This window comes from Topomyia yanbarensis, unplaced genomic scaffold (assembly GCF_030247195.1).
Source record: "Topomyia yanbarensis strain Yona2022 unplaced genomic scaffold, ASM3024719v1 HiC_scaffold_6, whole genome shotgun sequence".
Taxonomy (NCBI): domain Eukaryota; kingdom Metazoa; phylum Arthropoda; class Insecta; order Diptera; family Culicidae; genus Topomyia; species Topomyia yanbarensis.
The window spans coordinates 606,551-622,008 of record NW_026683824.1 but is presented as its reverse complement, the minus strand read 5'-3'; the positions used below and the strand labels follow the sequence as shown (position 1 = coordinate 622,008).

Below are 15,458 nucleotides of genomic sequence, written 5' to 3'. Positions count from 1 at the left end.
AAACAAAAAAAGTTAACGGGTGGCAACACAAATTTTGGATTTTTTTTCTCAACCTGTCAAAAAAAAAAGACAAACGATTCGATTGAAATTAGAAGATACGTTCTCCATTGTTGGCCAAAAATTAGTGAACATTTCAAACCGATCCGTAATTGGATGCTGTTCGGCGAAGCTTCCGTTTGATGTCGGAACAGGCGCGTAGTACGGCGTCTACGTCAACTTTGCTAATGCATTTCGTGATCTTCTACCAATCAACTTGTTTGCAATTCGTGGCTCTCAAAACGAAATCCCGAAGAAATCTGCGATTGGGCGACACTGAAGCAAATTGTGAAGCGGGTTGTGCTTTTTAGGGTACAAATGGGATCGAGTGGGTATTCGGGAACGATTGTTTTTTTTTTTTTTTTGCTTTTTTTTGCGAGGGAAGTAACTTGCTTCGTGCAAAACAAAATATTTAGCCAAAATAATTTTTTTATCAACCGGCAAGCGGCATTGAGATTGCACCGTCGAAAGGTGTTGTAAACAGTCGACGGCGCAACGTTTTCCCCTTTGAAATATTGTACCGTGCACTTTTCGCCGAGATTCTTGTGTTGCTCGTAGAACCGTACAACGCGCTCGCGAAATGCTTTCTTGTTTCGACGGCAGAGACAGACAGAGAGAAATACCTCGAAAAAAATCCAACATTTTAGTTGCGGATTTTGATTTTAGTGCTCTAATCATCAGTGTTATTTCGAATTGCTTTGGCTAACTCAAAATTCTATTATTTAGGATGTACTGATCAACTCGCTACATCGTTGTGTACATGGCTGTGAGCTGATAAACCGCACGCGTCGACCATCACACCCAGGCGCTTCAGCGCACGCATCGATGGGAACGCTTGTCCCCCGACACAGATCACAAGCTGGACTTTTTTACGGTTGCTCAATCTCTCTCTCTCTCTCTCTCTCTCTCTCTCTCTCTCTCTCTCTCTCTCTTCCTGTGTGTGTGTGTGTGTGTGTGTTGTAATTGCTTCCTGATTGATACAGTACTAACTCACCAGCCATCAACTTTACTTTTATCATTCAGACCAATTAAAGGTACGCAAATTCATAGGTAGACAGGTAGGTGAAAGCGTGGTAAGCTAAAACGTGCGCGCGCGAAAAAAAGAGTCGGTCGGCGGTTCGTTGCTATCGAGAAACGAGCCGTTTTGTCCCATGATACGCAAGCTCAGGAGAAAGAAAAAGGAAATGCATATATGAAAAAAGGGAAACCCAGCGACTGAGCGCGTTGTAGTGTTACGACGGTCTCTCGCATATCCATCAAAATCGCACATTAAACAGTACGCCCCTGCAACGTGGATGAAAATTATGAAGGATACATTTCAAACTAATTCTTTTTTCTAAACATTTGGTGGCCCTGAAAAGGGCCTTTTGTGTTGTCGTGAACGTCGTGGTAGGGCTTAACCACCAAAACCGTACAATGTGCGTCCCTGGCGTTTAAGCGCATAGACGACATCCATCGCAGTGACGGTCTTCCGTTTGGCATGTTCAGTGTACGTCACAGCGTCCCGGATAACGTTTTCCAGAAAAATCTTCAGCACACCACGGGTTTCCTCGTATATCAAACCGGAGATTCGCTTCACTCCTCCACGTCGAGCCAGACGACGAATGGCGGGTTTGGTGATGCCCTGGATATTGTCACGAAGCACCTTGCGGTGCCGCTTAGCGCCTCCCTTGCCGAGCCCTTTGCCTCCTTTGCCACGGCCAGTCATCTTCTTGGTTGTTGTAGGTAATAACTTAGTAGGCTAGCGCAGCACACCTGCAGCAGCGAGATTCCAATACCGAATGTTGCAATTCGGCCCATTGAGTAGCGCTTTTATACTGATGCACACACATTCTCAGTCGCCGCCGCATAGGAAGATTACCATGGCTGCTATCTATATGCTTACTCGTGATGTGTTGGTTTGAAGGGGAAATAGCGCGAACACGAAGTTCACTGTTGCCACTGTTTTAGTAGCTTGGGATTGCCGAAATCTGCTTTATCCGGACTAATGCTGACATGGTAGCATTTTCCCTGGAAAACGATTGCCCAGAAATTGATTCTCCTGAAAAAGAAAGAAAGAAAAAGTAAATCGAAAAACAAACGGGTTTTTTTTTTAACTTATAAAGATTTTCTATACATCCGTCTACATGGTACGTTATATTGGCTTCTATGGTACTTAAATATCGATATCTGATACTGATCTATGATGGAACAAATTGTTACTGATGAACAAACTATTTCTGTTTGATATTCTTCTACTGTTGGAATTTTATTGATTTCTAGGCGATTTTTTTTTGCTCATACATAGTTTTTCTTTTTAGGAATATTTTTTTGCAAATCTAATGAAAAGCTGAAAAAATCAAGTCTGGCAACACTGGCTCCGGAATGGAAATGGTGGGGGAAGTATAGTAGCCGAATCGAACCGTATACAGAACGAAAAGGCACATGGCACGTACACGAGCGAGACAGGCGATAGTAGTGTTTATTCGCGACTATAAAAAAAATCGGTCGGTCTGTTTTGGTCATCATTCGTCGTTTGAACAGCATCACAGTGGTATCAGTAGTAGAGCAGAATTTTCGCGCCATGGCCCGTACGAAACAGACCGCCCGCAAGTCCACCGGAGGGAAAGCTCCCCGCAAACAGTTGGCAACGAAGGCTGCCCGTAAAAGTGCCCCAGCTACGGGTGGCGTTAAGAAGCCCCATCGCTACAGACCAGGAACTGTCGCGCTGCGAGAAATTCGTCGCTATCAGAAGTCGACAGAAGGAGCTACTAATCCGCAAGCTGCCCTTCCAGCGTCTGGTTCGTGAGATCGCGCAGGACTTCAAAACCGATCTGCGCTTCCAGAGCTCAGCCGTCATGGCCCTTCAAGAAGCCAGCGAGGCTTACCTGGTTGGTTTGTTCGAGGATACCAATCTGTGCGCTATCCATGCCAAGCGAGTGACCATCATGCCGAAAGACATCCAACTGGCTCGCCGGATCCGTGGGGAGCGGGCCTAAATTTGGTGTGTGCCCATCACCCCCCAGAACGAAACAGCAACAAACGGTCCTTTTCAGGACCACAACCAATCATATTTTACTAAGAATTATTAGCAGAAATTTTCCGTTTCCCTCCAAAAATGCTCAGGCGGGTGGCTGTGTGTGTTTGTTAGACAGCACGCCGATGGGGGATTTTTTGCCAGCAGCACCACCTCGTACCGATCGACAGTAGTAGCGTGTGAAAAACAAGACCCATTGAGGGAAATCTTGCGCGGCCGATTTGTGATTTAGCACCAAATCGATGAGTGAACTTTTGAGAGATTGGGTGAAATCGTCAATGCCATGATATGAGGGAAACTATTATTAAGCGTCTGACGAGCATTGCAAAAAAAAAAAACTTGTGCAATGCTCACAGAAATGTACGTTGATGATTATCGGAGTGAAAATCAAATTAACTCTTTTTATCAGAAGAAAATAGTCGCCCTGAAAAGGGCGGTTTTTACGGCTAGAAAGGAGCGGGATTTAAGTTGCTGCGGAGGCCCTCTTTTCAGTCTTCTTCGGCAGCAGTACGGCCTGTATGTTAGGCAACACGCCACCCTGAGCAATGGTCACACCGGAGAGCAGTTTGTTCAGCTCTTCGTCATTTCGAATGGCCAGCTGCAGATGACGGGGGATGATTCTGGTCTTTTTGTTATCGCGAGCAGCGTTTCCTGCCAGCTCCAGTACTTCGGCGGCAAGATATTCCATCACAGCTGCCAAGTAGACGGGTGCTCCGGCACCGACACGTTCAGCATAATTTCCCTTCCTCAGCAGACGGTGAATTCGGCCAACAGGGAACTGGAGACCGGCACGAACTGAGCGGGATTTTGGCTTTCCCTTCACTTTTCCTCCTTTACCGCGTGCAGACATTGTTGTAGGTTTATCGCTGTGCGCGTTCGTGTGTAGTCACGTAGACAATACGAGTAACACTGATGCCACTCGCGCACACAGCACCCCTTGTTATGCATTCGCTTCATTGCACATCGTTCGCCAAAGGGGCGGAGTAGCGAACGAACGAAACGCGCTAAACACAAAAAAGGACGAACCTTCGTCTCGCTACACGATCGTATATAAGCGATATGTAGTGATTTTTGCTACCAATCAGTCAGCGCAGTTCGCATCGAGAGCGTTAACAGCAGCACAACCACGTCGTTACTATGGCACCGAAAGCCAGCGGAAAGGCTGTGAAAAAATCCGGCGGCGGCGGTGGCAAGGCACAGAAGAACATCGCCACAAAAGCAGGAGGAGGAGAGAAGAAGAAGCGAAAGCAACGGCGCAAGGAAAGCTACGCTATCTACATCTACAAGGTGCTGAAGCAGGTCCATCCGGACACCGGTGTCTCGTCGAAGGCGATGAGCATCATGAATAGCTTCGTGAACGACATCTTCGAGCGTATTGCTAACGAAGCATCTCGTCTGGCCCATTACAACCGACGGTCGACGATCACCTCCCGCGAGGTACAGACCGCCGTTCGTTTGCTGTTACCGGGAGAGCTGGCGAAACATGCCGTATCGGAAGGTACCAAGGCCGTTACCAAGTATACCAGCTCGAAGTAAACGTGTCGCCCGCCCCGCCGCCGGATGTCACACACCACCACCCCATCGTCATCGGCCCTTTTCAGGGCCACCAAAACACGTTCTGGTAAAGAGTTGAATTGAAATGTGTACACATAGTTTATATAAACATTAGTTGTTGTTGTTTGTTTGTTTGTTTGTTTCATTAGAGCAAAAACGTCGTTGTCATTTTTGTTTCTCTGTCCATTTTTCAAATCATCACCAAATCAATTGCTGTAGTTTGTGGAAGTAGTCTTTCCCCTTACCGCTAGTTGATTGTTTTTGTTAAGACGGAAAACGGTCTTTTTTCTACCCCTTTATCGTCTATATTCTACTCAGTCAGTCTAAAACAGCCCCTGCGTATGAAAATTCTGCCGCAAAAAGAACACATTTCTGGATCATACTTGTTAATACAATGCACTTCCCAGCCTTCAAACTTCTGATCTGCGTTGAACGTTAATAATTAAATACCCAACACAATTCATAATCGCAAAGTTGAACAATACAATACGTTCGTCAATTTAGGCTAAAAAATCGGTAATTATCGTTCGTTCGTTTGTTTATTGTGCCAGCCAATTTTTCTCTGTTTTATTATAGCCAAAATAAGCGCGTTGTTTGCTAATCAGAGTAATATTATACTTGCTCTGTTTGTTTGTTTGTTTGTTAAGGCAACAGAAAACCACGGCCTACTATTAATTTACCTGTACGTACGTACGTTTATCTGAGCAAGAAACCGCGCCTATTTACTATAGTGATTTGTTTAATCAAACTAACGACGACTGATTTATCTTGCCAATCGGCAGCCAGTTGAATGCGGGTGTGTGCGCGCGCTGCTGCTCAAGCTAGAAAACTCATGGGGGGAACGGAGCATTAACGGAAAATAAGCATCAATCAATTCTTTACAATTTTGTTAGTCCTGAAAAGGACTGTTGTTTTGGGGGGACGCGCACGTTGTCGGGAATTTACTTCTTGCCGGCGGTGACCTTCTTCGGGGCGGTGGCGGCCTTCTTTGGCTTAGGTGCCCTCGGCTTGTTCGCTGCAGCCTTCGATGGTTTGGTGGCTTTCTGTTTAGTGGCAGCCGTTACCGCCTTTGCAGGGGCAGCAGCTTTCGCTTTCTTCGTAGCCGATTTCTTAGCGGCCGGGATCGCCGCCTTTGGCTTGCTGGTCTTCTCACCACCACCAGCCGGCGGATTTTTCTTCTCCCCGGATTTAGTAGCCGATTTCTTCGGTTTTTTCGCTGCACCCGATGGTGGTTTCTTATCGCCAGCCGGTTTCTTTGCTTCGACCGTCACCTTAAACGATCCGGAAGCACCGGTACCCTTGGTCTGGGTGATGTTTCCCTTCTCGACACCCGTTTTCAAAGCCTTCCGGATAAACGGAGCCAGCCTGGCGACGTCACACATGTAGTTGGCGGCGATGTACTTTTTGATCGCCTGCAGTGATGATCCGCTCCGTTCCTTCAGGGTCCGGATGGCAGCCAGAACCATCTCACTCACTGGTGGATGGGTTGAAGATTTTTTCGGTTTCTTGGCGTCACTCTTGCTAGCCTTGGCCGCCTGCTTCGGTGGCGCTTTGGCGGCTGGCGGAGAGGCGACGACGGCAGGGGCCGTAGCAGCAACGTCGATAGCAGTTTCAGCCATTGCGCGTTCGTTTGGTTTGGTTTTCTTCCACACACACAGTTGTAGACGACGAGTCGATGGATGCACGATGATGCAAGTCTGCGAATATGATAACCGGGGGTCCGGTGTCTGTTGTTTAGGATCGTATTCATCGGCTCTGTTTGGGAACGCGTAGATGACGGTTGGAAGTTACTATTCGATCGGTGCCGGTAAAATTTTACGGACTGTTGTTTTAAATCAACCAAAATCGAATTACTGCTTGTGAAAAGTACACTGGAAGTTTGCATTCAATTTACTGCACTGTCCGCACCGTCCAAACTAACACCCGCTGAACATTCTGTTTTAAGCGTATGGCCGAATATTATCAAATCATGTATCCGACTATGGCGGCACGTGCAAACTGAATTGTGGAAAATAGGTTAATTTGAACCTTCTAGCAATTGGAAAACCTTTTCGGTGCTATCCAATCGAAAGAAAACTTCTCTCTATATAAAATTATTTCATTTTTGTACATATTTGCTCGAGCGGAAGTGCTCGTAATTTGGCGACCTGCGGAAAACGTTTCGGTCGGCTGGTCCTTTGCTGAAAACTTTCGTTATTAAAATTACTAAAACAAAAAAAGTTAACGGGTGGCAACACAAATTTTGGATTTTTTTTCTCAACCTGTCAAAAAAAAAAGACAAACGATTCGATTGAAATTAGAAGATACGTTCTCCATTGTTGGCCAAAAATTAGTGAACATTTCAAACCGATCCGTAATTGGATGCTGTTCGGCGAAGCTTCCGTTTGATGTCGGAACAGGCGCGTAGTACGGCGTCTACGTCAACTTTGCTAATGCATTTCGTGATCTTCTACCAATCAACTTGTTTGCAATTCGTGGCTCTCAAAACGAAATCCCGAAGAAATCTGCGATTGGGCGACACTGAAGCAAATTGTGAAGCGGGTTGTGCTTTTTAGGGTACAAATGGGATCGAGTGGGTATTCGGGAACGATTGTTTTTTTTTTTTTTTTGCTTTTTTTTGCGAGGGAAGTAACTTGCTTCGTGCAAAACAAAATATTTAGCCAAAATAATTTTTTTATCAACCGGCAAGCGGCATTGAGATTGCACCGTCGAAAGGTGTTGTAAACAGTCGACGGCGCAACGTTTTCCCCTTTGAAATATTGTACCGTGCACTTTTCGCCGAGATTCTTGTGTTGCTCGTAGAACCGTACAACGCGCTCGCGAAATGCTTTCTTGTTTCGACGGCAGAGACAGACAGAGAGAAATACCTCGAAAAAAATCCAACATTTTAGTTGCGGATTTTGATTTTAGTGCTCTAATCATCAGTGTTATTTCGAATTGCTTTGGCTAACTCAAAATTCTATTATTTAGGATGTACTGATCAACTCGCTACATCGTTGTGTACATGGCTGTGAGCTGATAAACCGCACGCGTCGACCATCACACCCAGGCGCTTCAGCGCACGCATCGATGGGAACGCTTGTCCCCCGACACAGATCACAAGCTGGACTTTTTTACGGTTGCTCAATCTCTCTCTCTCTCTCTCTCTCTCTCTCTCTCTCTCTCTCTCTCTCTCTCTTCCTGTGTGTGTGTGTGTGTGTGTGTTGTAATTGCTTCCTGATTGATACAGTACTAACTCACCAGCCATCAACTTTACTTTTATCATTCAGACCAATTAAAGGTACGCAAATTCATAGGTAGACAGGTAGGTGAAAGCGTGGTAAGCTAAAACGTGCGCGCGCGAAAAAAAGAGTCGGTCGGCGGTTCGTTGCTATCGAGAAACGAGCCGTTTTGTCCCATGATACGCAAGCTCAGGAGAAAGAAAAAGGAAATGCATATATGAAAAAAGGGAAACCCAGCGACTGAGCGCGTTGTAGTGTTACGACGGTCTCTCGCATATCCATCAAAATCGCACATTAAACAGTACGCCCCTGCAACGTGGATGAAAATTATGAAGGATACATTTCAAACTAATTCTTTTTTCTAAACATTTGGTGGCCCTGAAAAGGGCCTTTTGTGTTGTCGTGAACGTCGTGGTAGGGCTTAACCACCAAAACCGTACAATGTGCGTCCCTGGCGTTTAAGCGCATAGACGACATCCATCGCAGTGACGGTCTTCCGTTTGGCATGTTCAGTGTACGTCACAGCGTCCCGGATAACGTTTTCCAGAAAAATCTTCAGCACACCACGGGTTTCCTCGTATATCAAACCGGAGATTCGCTTCACTCCTCCACGTCGAGCCAGACGACGAATGGCGGGTTTGGTGATGCCCTGGATATTGTCACGAAGCACCTTGCGGTGCCGCTTAGCGCCTCCCTTGCCGAGCCCTTTGCCTCCTTTGCCACGGCCAGTCATCTTCTTGGTTGTTGTAGGTAATAACTTAGTAGGCTAGCGCAGCACACCTGCAGCAGCGAGATTCCAATACCGAATGTTGCAATTCGGCCCATTGAGTAGCGCTTTTATACTGATGCACACACATTCTCAGTCGCCGCCGCATAGGAAGATTACCATGGCTGCTATCTATATGCTTACTCGTGATGTGTTGGTTTGAAGGGGAAATAGCGCGAACACGAAGTTCACTGTTGCCACTGTTTTAGTAGCTTGGGATTGCCGAAATCTGCTTTATCCGGACTAATGCTGACATGGTAGCATTTTCCCTGGAAAACGATTGCCCAGAAATTGATTCTCCTGAAAAAGAAAGAAAGAAAAAGTAAATCGAAAAACAAACGGGTTTTTTTTTTAACTTATAAAGATTTTCTATACATCCGTCTACATGGTACGTTATATTGGCTTCTATGGTACTTAAATATCGATATCTGATACTGATCTATGATGGAACAAATTGTTACTGATGAACAAACTATTTCTGTTTGATATTCTTCTACTGTTGGAATTTTATTGATTTCTAGGCGATTTTTTTTTGCTCATACATAGTTTTTCTTTTTAGGAATATTTTTTTGCAAATCTAATGAAAAGCTGAAAAAATCAAGTCTGGCAACACTGGCTCCGGAATGGAAATGGTGGGGGAAGTATAGTAGCCGAATCGAACCGTATACAGAACGAAAAGGCACATGGCACGTACACGAGCGAGACAGGCGATAGTAGTGTTTATTCGCGACTATAAAAAAAATCGGTCGGTCTGTTTTGGTCATCATTCGTCGTTTGAACAGCATCACAGTGGTATCAGTAGTAGAGCAGAATTTTCGCGCCATGGCCCGTACGAAACAGACCGCCCGCAAGTCCACCGGAGGGAAAGCTCCCCGCAAACAGTTGGCAACGAAGGCTGCCCGTAAAAGTGCCCCAGCTACGGGTGGCGTTAAGAAGCCCCATCGCTACAGACCAGGAACTGTCGCGCTGCGAGAAATTCGTCGCTATCAGAAGTCGACAGAGCTACTAATCCGCAAGCTGCCCTTCCAGCGTCTGGTTCGTGAGATCGCGCAGGACTTCAAAACCGATCTGCGCTTCCAGAGCTCAGCCGTCATGGCCCTTCAAGAAGCCAGCGAGGCTTACCTGGTTGGTTTGTTCGAGGATACCAATCTGTGCGCTATCCATGCCAAGCGAGTGACCATCATGCCGAAAGACATCCAACTGGCTCGCCGGATCCGTGGGGAGCGGGCCTAAATTTGGTGTGTGCCCATCACCCCCCAGAACGAAACAGCAACAAACGGTCCTTTTCAGGACCACAACCAATCATATTTTACTAAGAATTATTAGCAGAAATTTTCCGTTTCCCTCCAAAAATGCTCAGGCGGGTGGCTGTGTGTGTTTGTTAGACAGCACGCCGATGGGGGATTTTTTGCCAGCAGCACCACCTCGTACCGATCGACAGTAGTAGCGTGTGAAAAACAAGACCCATTGAGGGAAATCTTGCGCGGCCGATTTGTGATTTAGCACCAAATCGATGAGTGAACTTTTGAGAGATTGGGTGAAATCGTCAATGCCATGATATGAGGGAAACTATTATTAAGCGTCTGACGAGCATTGCAAAAAAAAAAAACTTGTGCAATGCTCACAGAAATGTACGTTGATGATTATCGGAGTGAAAATCAAATTAACTCTTTTTATCAGAAGAAAATAGTCGCCCTGAAAAGGGCGGTTTTTACGGCTAGAAAGGAGCGGGATTTAAGTTGCTGCGGAGGCCCTCTTTTCAGTCTTCTTCGGCAGCAGTACGGCCTGTATGTTAGGCAACACGCCACCCTGAGCAATGGTCACACCGGAGAGCAGTTTGTTCAGCTCTTCGTCATTTCGAATGGCCAGCTGCAGATGACGGGGGATGATTCTGGTCTTTTTGTTATCGCGAGCAGCGTTTCCTGCCAGCTCCAGTACTTCGGCGGCAAGATATTCCATCACAGCTGCCAAGTAGACGGGTGCTCCGGCACCGACACGTTCAGCATAATTTCCCTTCCTCAGCAGACGGTGAATTCGGCCAACAGGGAACTGGAGACCGGCACGAACTGAGCGGGATTTTGGCTTTCCCTTCACTTTTCCTCCTTTACCGCGTGCAGACATTGTTGTAGGTTTATCGCTGTGCGCGTTCGTGTGTAGTCACGTAGACAATACGAGTAACACTGATGCCACTCGCGCACACAGCACCCCTTGTTATGCATTCGCTTCATTGCACATCGTTCGCCAAAGGGGCGGAGTAGCGAACGAACGAAACGCGCTAAACACAAAAAAGGACGAACCTTCGTCTCGCTACACGATCGTATATAAGCGATATGTAGTGATTTTTGCTACCAATCAGTCAGCGCAGTTCGCATCGAGAGCGTTAACAGCAGCACAACCACGTCGTTACTATGGCACCGAAAGCCAGCGGAAAGGCTGTGAAAAAATCCGGCGGCGGCGGTGGCAAGGCACAGAAGAACATCGCCACAAAAGCAGGAGGAGGAGAGAAGAAGAAGCGAAAGCAACGGCGCAAGGAAAGCTACGCTATCTACATCTACAAGGTGCTGAAGCAGGTCCATCCGGACACCGGTGTCTCGTCGAAGGCGATGAGCATCATGAATAGCTTCGTGAACGACATCTTCGAGCGTATTGCTAACGAAGCATCTCGTCTGGCCCATTACAACCGACGGTCGACGATCACCTCCCGCGAGGTACAGACCGCCGTTCGTTTGCTGTTACCGGGAGAGCTGGCGAAACATGCCGTATCGGAAGGTACCAAGGCCGTTACCAAGTATACCAGCTCGAAGTAAACGTGTCGCCCGCCCCGCCGCCGGATGTCACACACCACCACCCCATCGTCATCGGCCCTTTTCAGGGCCACCAAAACACGTTCTGGTAAAGAGTTGAATTGAAATGTGTACACATAGTTTATATAAACATTAGTTGTTGTTGTTTGTTTGTTTGTTTCATTAGAGCAAAAACGTCGTTGTCATTTTTGTTTCTCTGTCCATTTTTCAAATCATCACCAAATCAATTGCTGTAGTTTGTGGAAGTAGTCTTTCCCCTTACCGCTAGTTGATTGTTTTTGTTAAGACGGAAAACAGTCTTTTTTCTACCCCTTTATCGTCTATATTCTACTCAGTCAGTCTAAAACAGCCCCTGCGTATGAAAATTCTGCCGCAAAAAGAACACATTTCTGGATCATACTTGTTAATACAATGCACTTCCCAGCCTTCAAACTTCTGATCTGCGTTGAACGTTAATAATTAAATACCCAACACAATTCATAATCGCAAAGTTGAACAATACAATACGTTCGTCAATTTAGGCTAAAAAATCGGTAATTATCGTTCGTTCGTTTGTTTATTGTGCCAGCCAATTTTTCTCTGTTTTATTATAGCCAAAATAAGCGCGTTGTTTGCTAATCAGAGTAATATTATACTTGCTCTGTTTGTTTGTTTGTTTGTTAAGGCAACAGAAAACCACGGCCTACTATTAATTTACCTGTACGTACGTACGTTTATCTGAGCAAGAAACCGCGCCTATTTACTATAGTGATTTGTTTAATCAAACTAACGACGACTGATTTATCTTGCCAATCGACAGCCAGTTGAATGCGGGTGTGTGCGCGCGCTGCTGCTCAAGCTAGAAAACTCATGGGGGGAACGGAGCATTAACGGAAAATAAGCATCAATCAATTCTTTACAATTTTGTTAGTCCTGAAAAGGACTGTTGTTTTGGGGGGACGCGCACGTTGTCGGGAATTTACTTCTTGCCGGCGGTGACCTTCTTCGGGGCGGTGGCGGCCTTCTTTGGCTTAGGTGCCCTCGGCTTGTTCGCTGCAGCCTTCGATGGTTTGGTGGCTTTCTGTTTAGTGGCAGCCGTTACCGCCTTTGCAGGGGCAGCAGCTTTCGCTTTCTTCGTAGCCGATTTCTTAGCGGCCGGGATCGCCGCCTTTGGCTTGCTGGTCTTCTCACCACCACCAGCCGGCGGATTTTTCTTCTCCCCGGATTTAGTAGCCGATTTCTTCGGTTTTTTCGCTGCACCCGATGGTGGTTTCTTATCGCCAGCCGGTTTCTTTGCTTCGACCGTCACCTTAAACGATCCGGAAGCACCGGTACCCTTGGTCTGGGTGATGTTTCCCTTCTCGACACCCGTTTTCAAAGCCTTCCGGATAAACGGAGCCAGCCTGGCGACGTCACACATGTAGTTGGCGGCGATGTACTTTTTGATCGCCTGCAGTGATGATCCGCTCCGTTCCTTCAGGGTCCGGATGGCAGCCAGAACCATCTCACTCACTGGTGGATGGGTTGAAGATTTTTTCGGTTTCTTGGCGTCACTCTTGCTAGCCTTGGCCGCCTGCTTCGGTGGCGCTTTGGCGGCTGGCGGAGAGGCGACGACGGCAGGGGCCGTAGCAGCAACGTCGATAGCAGTTTCAGCCATTGCGCGTTCGTTTGGTTTGGTTTTCTTCCACACACACAGTTGTAGACGACGAGTCGATGGATGCACGATGATGCAAGTCTGCGAATATGATAACCGGGGGTCCGGTGTCTGTTGTTTAGGATCGTATTCATCGGCTCTGTTTGGGAACGCGTAGATGACGGTTGGAAGTTACTATTCGATCGGTGCCGGTAAAATTTTACGGACTGTTGTTTTAAATCAACCAAAATCGAATTACTGCTTGTGAAAAGTACACTGGAAGTTTGCATTCAATTTACTGCACTGTCCGCACCGTCCAAACTAACACCCGCTGAACATTCTGTTTTAAGCGTATGGCCGAATATTATCAAATCATGTATCCGACTATGGCGGCACGTGCAAACTGAATTGTGGAAAATAGGTTAATTTGAACCTTCTAGCAATTGGAAAACCTTTTCGGTGCTATCCAATCGAAAGAAAACTTCTCTCTATATAAAATTATTTCATTTTTGTACATATTTGCTCGAGCGGAAGTGCTCGTAATTTGGCGACCTGCGGAAAACGTTTCGGTCGGCTGGTCCTTTGCTGAAAACTTTCGTTATTAAAATTACTAAAACAAAAAAAGTTAACGGGTGGCAACACAAATTTTGGATTTTTTTTCTCAACCTGTCAAAAAAAAAAGACAAACGATTCGATTGAAATTAGAAGATACGTTCTCCATTGTTGGCCAAAAATTAGTGAACATTTCAAACCGATCCGTAATTGGATGCTGTTCGGCGAAGCTTCCGTTTGATGTCGGAACAGGCGCGTAGTACGGCGTCTACGTCAACTTTGCTAATGCATTTCGTGATCTTCTACCAATCAACTTGTTTGCAATTCGTGGCTCTCAAAACGAAATCCCGAAGAAATCTGCGATTGGGCGACACTGAAGCAAATTGTGAAGCGGGTTGTGCTTTTTAGGGTACAAATGGGATCGAGTGGGTATTCGGGAACGATTGTTTTTTTTTTTTTTTTGCTTTTTTTTGCGAGGGAAGTAACTTGCTTCGTGCAAAACAAAATATTTAGCCAAAATAATTTTTTTATCAACCGGCAAGCGGCATTGAGATTGCACCGTCGAAAGGTGTTGTAAACAGTCGACGGCGCAACGTTTTCCCCTTTGAAATATTGTACCGTGCACTTTTCGCCGAGATTCTTGTGTTGCTCGTAGAACCGTACAACGCGCTCGCGAAATGCTTTCTTGTTTCGACGGCAGAGACAGACAGAGAGAAATACCTCGAAAAAAATCCAACATTTTAGTTGCGGATTTTGATTTTAGTGCTCTAATCATCAGTGTTATTTCGAATTGCTTTGGCTAACTCAAAATTCTATTATTTAGGATGTACTGATCAACTCGCTACATCGTTGTGTACATGGCTGTGAGCTGATAAACCGCACGCGTCGACCATCACACCCAGGCGCTTCAGCGCACGCATCGATGGGAACGCTTGTCCCCCGACACAGATCACAAGCTGGACTTTTTTACGGTTGCTCAATCTCTCTCTCTCTCTCTCTCTCTCTCTCTCTCTCTCTCTCTCTCTCTCTCTTCCTGTGTGTGTGTGTGTGTGTGTGTTGTAATTGCTTCCTGATTGATACAGTACTAACTCACCAGCCATCAACTTTACTTTTATCATTCAGACCAATTAAAGGTACGCAAATTCATAGGTAGACAGGTAGGTGAAAGCGTGGTAAGCTAAAACGTGCGCGCGCGAAAAAAAGAGTCGGTCGGCGGTTCGTTGCTATCGAGAAACGAGCCGTTTTGTCCCATGATACGCAAGCTCAGGAGAAAGAAAAAGGAAATGCATATATGAAAAAAGGGAAACCCAGCGACTGAGCGCGTTGTAGTGTTACGACGGTCTCTCGCATATCCATCAAAATCGCACATTAAACAGTACGCCCCTGCAACGTGGATGAAAATTATGAAGGATACATTTCAAACTAATTCTTTTTTCTAAACATTTGGTGGCCCTGAAAAGGGCCTTTTGTGTTGTCGTGAACGTCGTGGTAGGGCTTAACCACCAAAACCGTACAATGTGCGTCCCTGGCGTTTAAGCGCATAGACGACATCCATCGCAGTGACGGTCTTCCGTTTGGCATGTTCAGTGTACGTCACAGCGTCCCGGATAACGTTTTCCAGAAAAATCTTCAGCACACCACGGGTTTCCTCGTATATCAAACCGGAGATTCGCTTCACTCCTCCACGTCGAGCCAGACGACGAATGGCGGGTTTGGTGATGCCCTGGATATTGTCACGAAGCACCTTGCGGTGCCGCTTAGCGCCTCCCTTGCCGAGCCCTTTGCCTCCTTTGCCACGGCCAGTCATCTTCTTGGTTGTTGTAGGTAATAACTTAGTAGGCTAGCGCAGCACACCTGCAGCAGCGAGATTCCAATACCGAATGTTGCAATTCGGCCC

At 46.3% G+C, this 15,458-nt stretch overlaps 7 protein-coding genes across 7 annotated transcripts; all 7 read right to left on the bottom strand.

Moving 5' to 3' along the window:
* Positions 1-1,432: 1,432 nt before the first annotated feature.
* On the bottom strand, positions 1,433-1,744 carry LOC131695858 (histone H4-like). The gene has a single exon (XM_058984395.1). It carries the CDS (start codon positions 1,742-1,744, stop codon positions 1,433-1,435), a length of 312 nt encoding a protein of 103 aa, XP_058840378.1.
* Positions 1,745-1,965: 221 nt separating this feature from the next.
* On the bottom strand, positions 1,966-3,902 carry LOC131696004 (histone H2A-beta, sperm-like). Its single transcript, XM_058984534.1, has 2 exons — positions 3,652-3,902; positions 1,966-2,077 (listed from the first exon to the last, which is right to left on the bottom strand). The coding sequence occupies exons 1-2, from the start codon at positions 3,900-3,902 to the stop codon at positions 1,966-1,968; spliced, it is 363 nt and encodes a 120-aa protein (XP_058840517.1).
* Positions 3,903-4,929: 1,027 nt separating this feature from the next.
* On the bottom strand, positions 4,930-6,225 carry LOC131696003 (histone H1A, sperm-like). The gene is made up of 2 exons (XM_058984533.1): positions 5,671-6,225; positions 4,930-4,956 (listed from the first exon to the last, which is right to left on the bottom strand). The coding sequence occupies exons 1-2, from the start codon at positions 6,223-6,225 to the stop codon at positions 4,930-4,932; spliced, it is 582 nt and encodes a 193-aa protein (XP_058840516.1).
* A 2,023-nt stretch (positions 6,226-8,248) lies between these two features.
* LOC131695860 (histone H4-like) lies at positions 8,249-8,560 on the bottom strand. The gene has a single exon (XM_058984397.1). It carries the CDS (start codon positions 8,558-8,560, stop codon positions 8,249-8,251), a length of 312 nt encoding a protein of 103 aa, XP_058840380.1.
* Positions 8,561-8,781: 221 nt separating this feature from the next.
* On the bottom strand, positions 8,782-10,714 carry LOC131696002 (histone H2A-beta, sperm-like). Its single transcript, XM_058984532.1, has 2 exons — positions 10,464-10,714; positions 8,782-8,893 (listed from the first exon to the last, which is right to left on the bottom strand). The coding sequence occupies exons 1-2, from the start codon at positions 10,712-10,714 to the stop codon at positions 8,782-8,784; spliced, it is 363 nt and encodes a 120-aa protein (XP_058840515.1).
* A 1,023-nt stretch (positions 10,715-11,737) lies between these two features.
* On the bottom strand, positions 11,738-13,033 carry LOC131696001 (histone H1A, sperm-like). Its single transcript, XM_058984531.1, has 2 exons — positions 12,479-13,033; positions 11,738-11,764 (listed from the first exon to the last, which is right to left on the bottom strand). The coding sequence occupies exons 1-2, from the start codon at positions 13,031-13,033 to the stop codon at positions 11,738-11,740; spliced, it is 582 nt and encodes a 193-aa protein (XP_058840514.1).
* Positions 13,034-15,056: 2,023 nt separating this feature from the next.
* LOC131695859 (histone H4-like) lies at positions 15,057-15,368 on the bottom strand. The gene has a single exon (XM_058984396.1). The coding sequence runs from the start codon at positions 15,366-15,368 to the stop codon at positions 15,057-15,059; it is 312 nt and encodes a 103-aa protein (XP_058840379.1).
* Between the last annotated feature and the right edge of the window lie 90 nt (positions 15,369-15,458).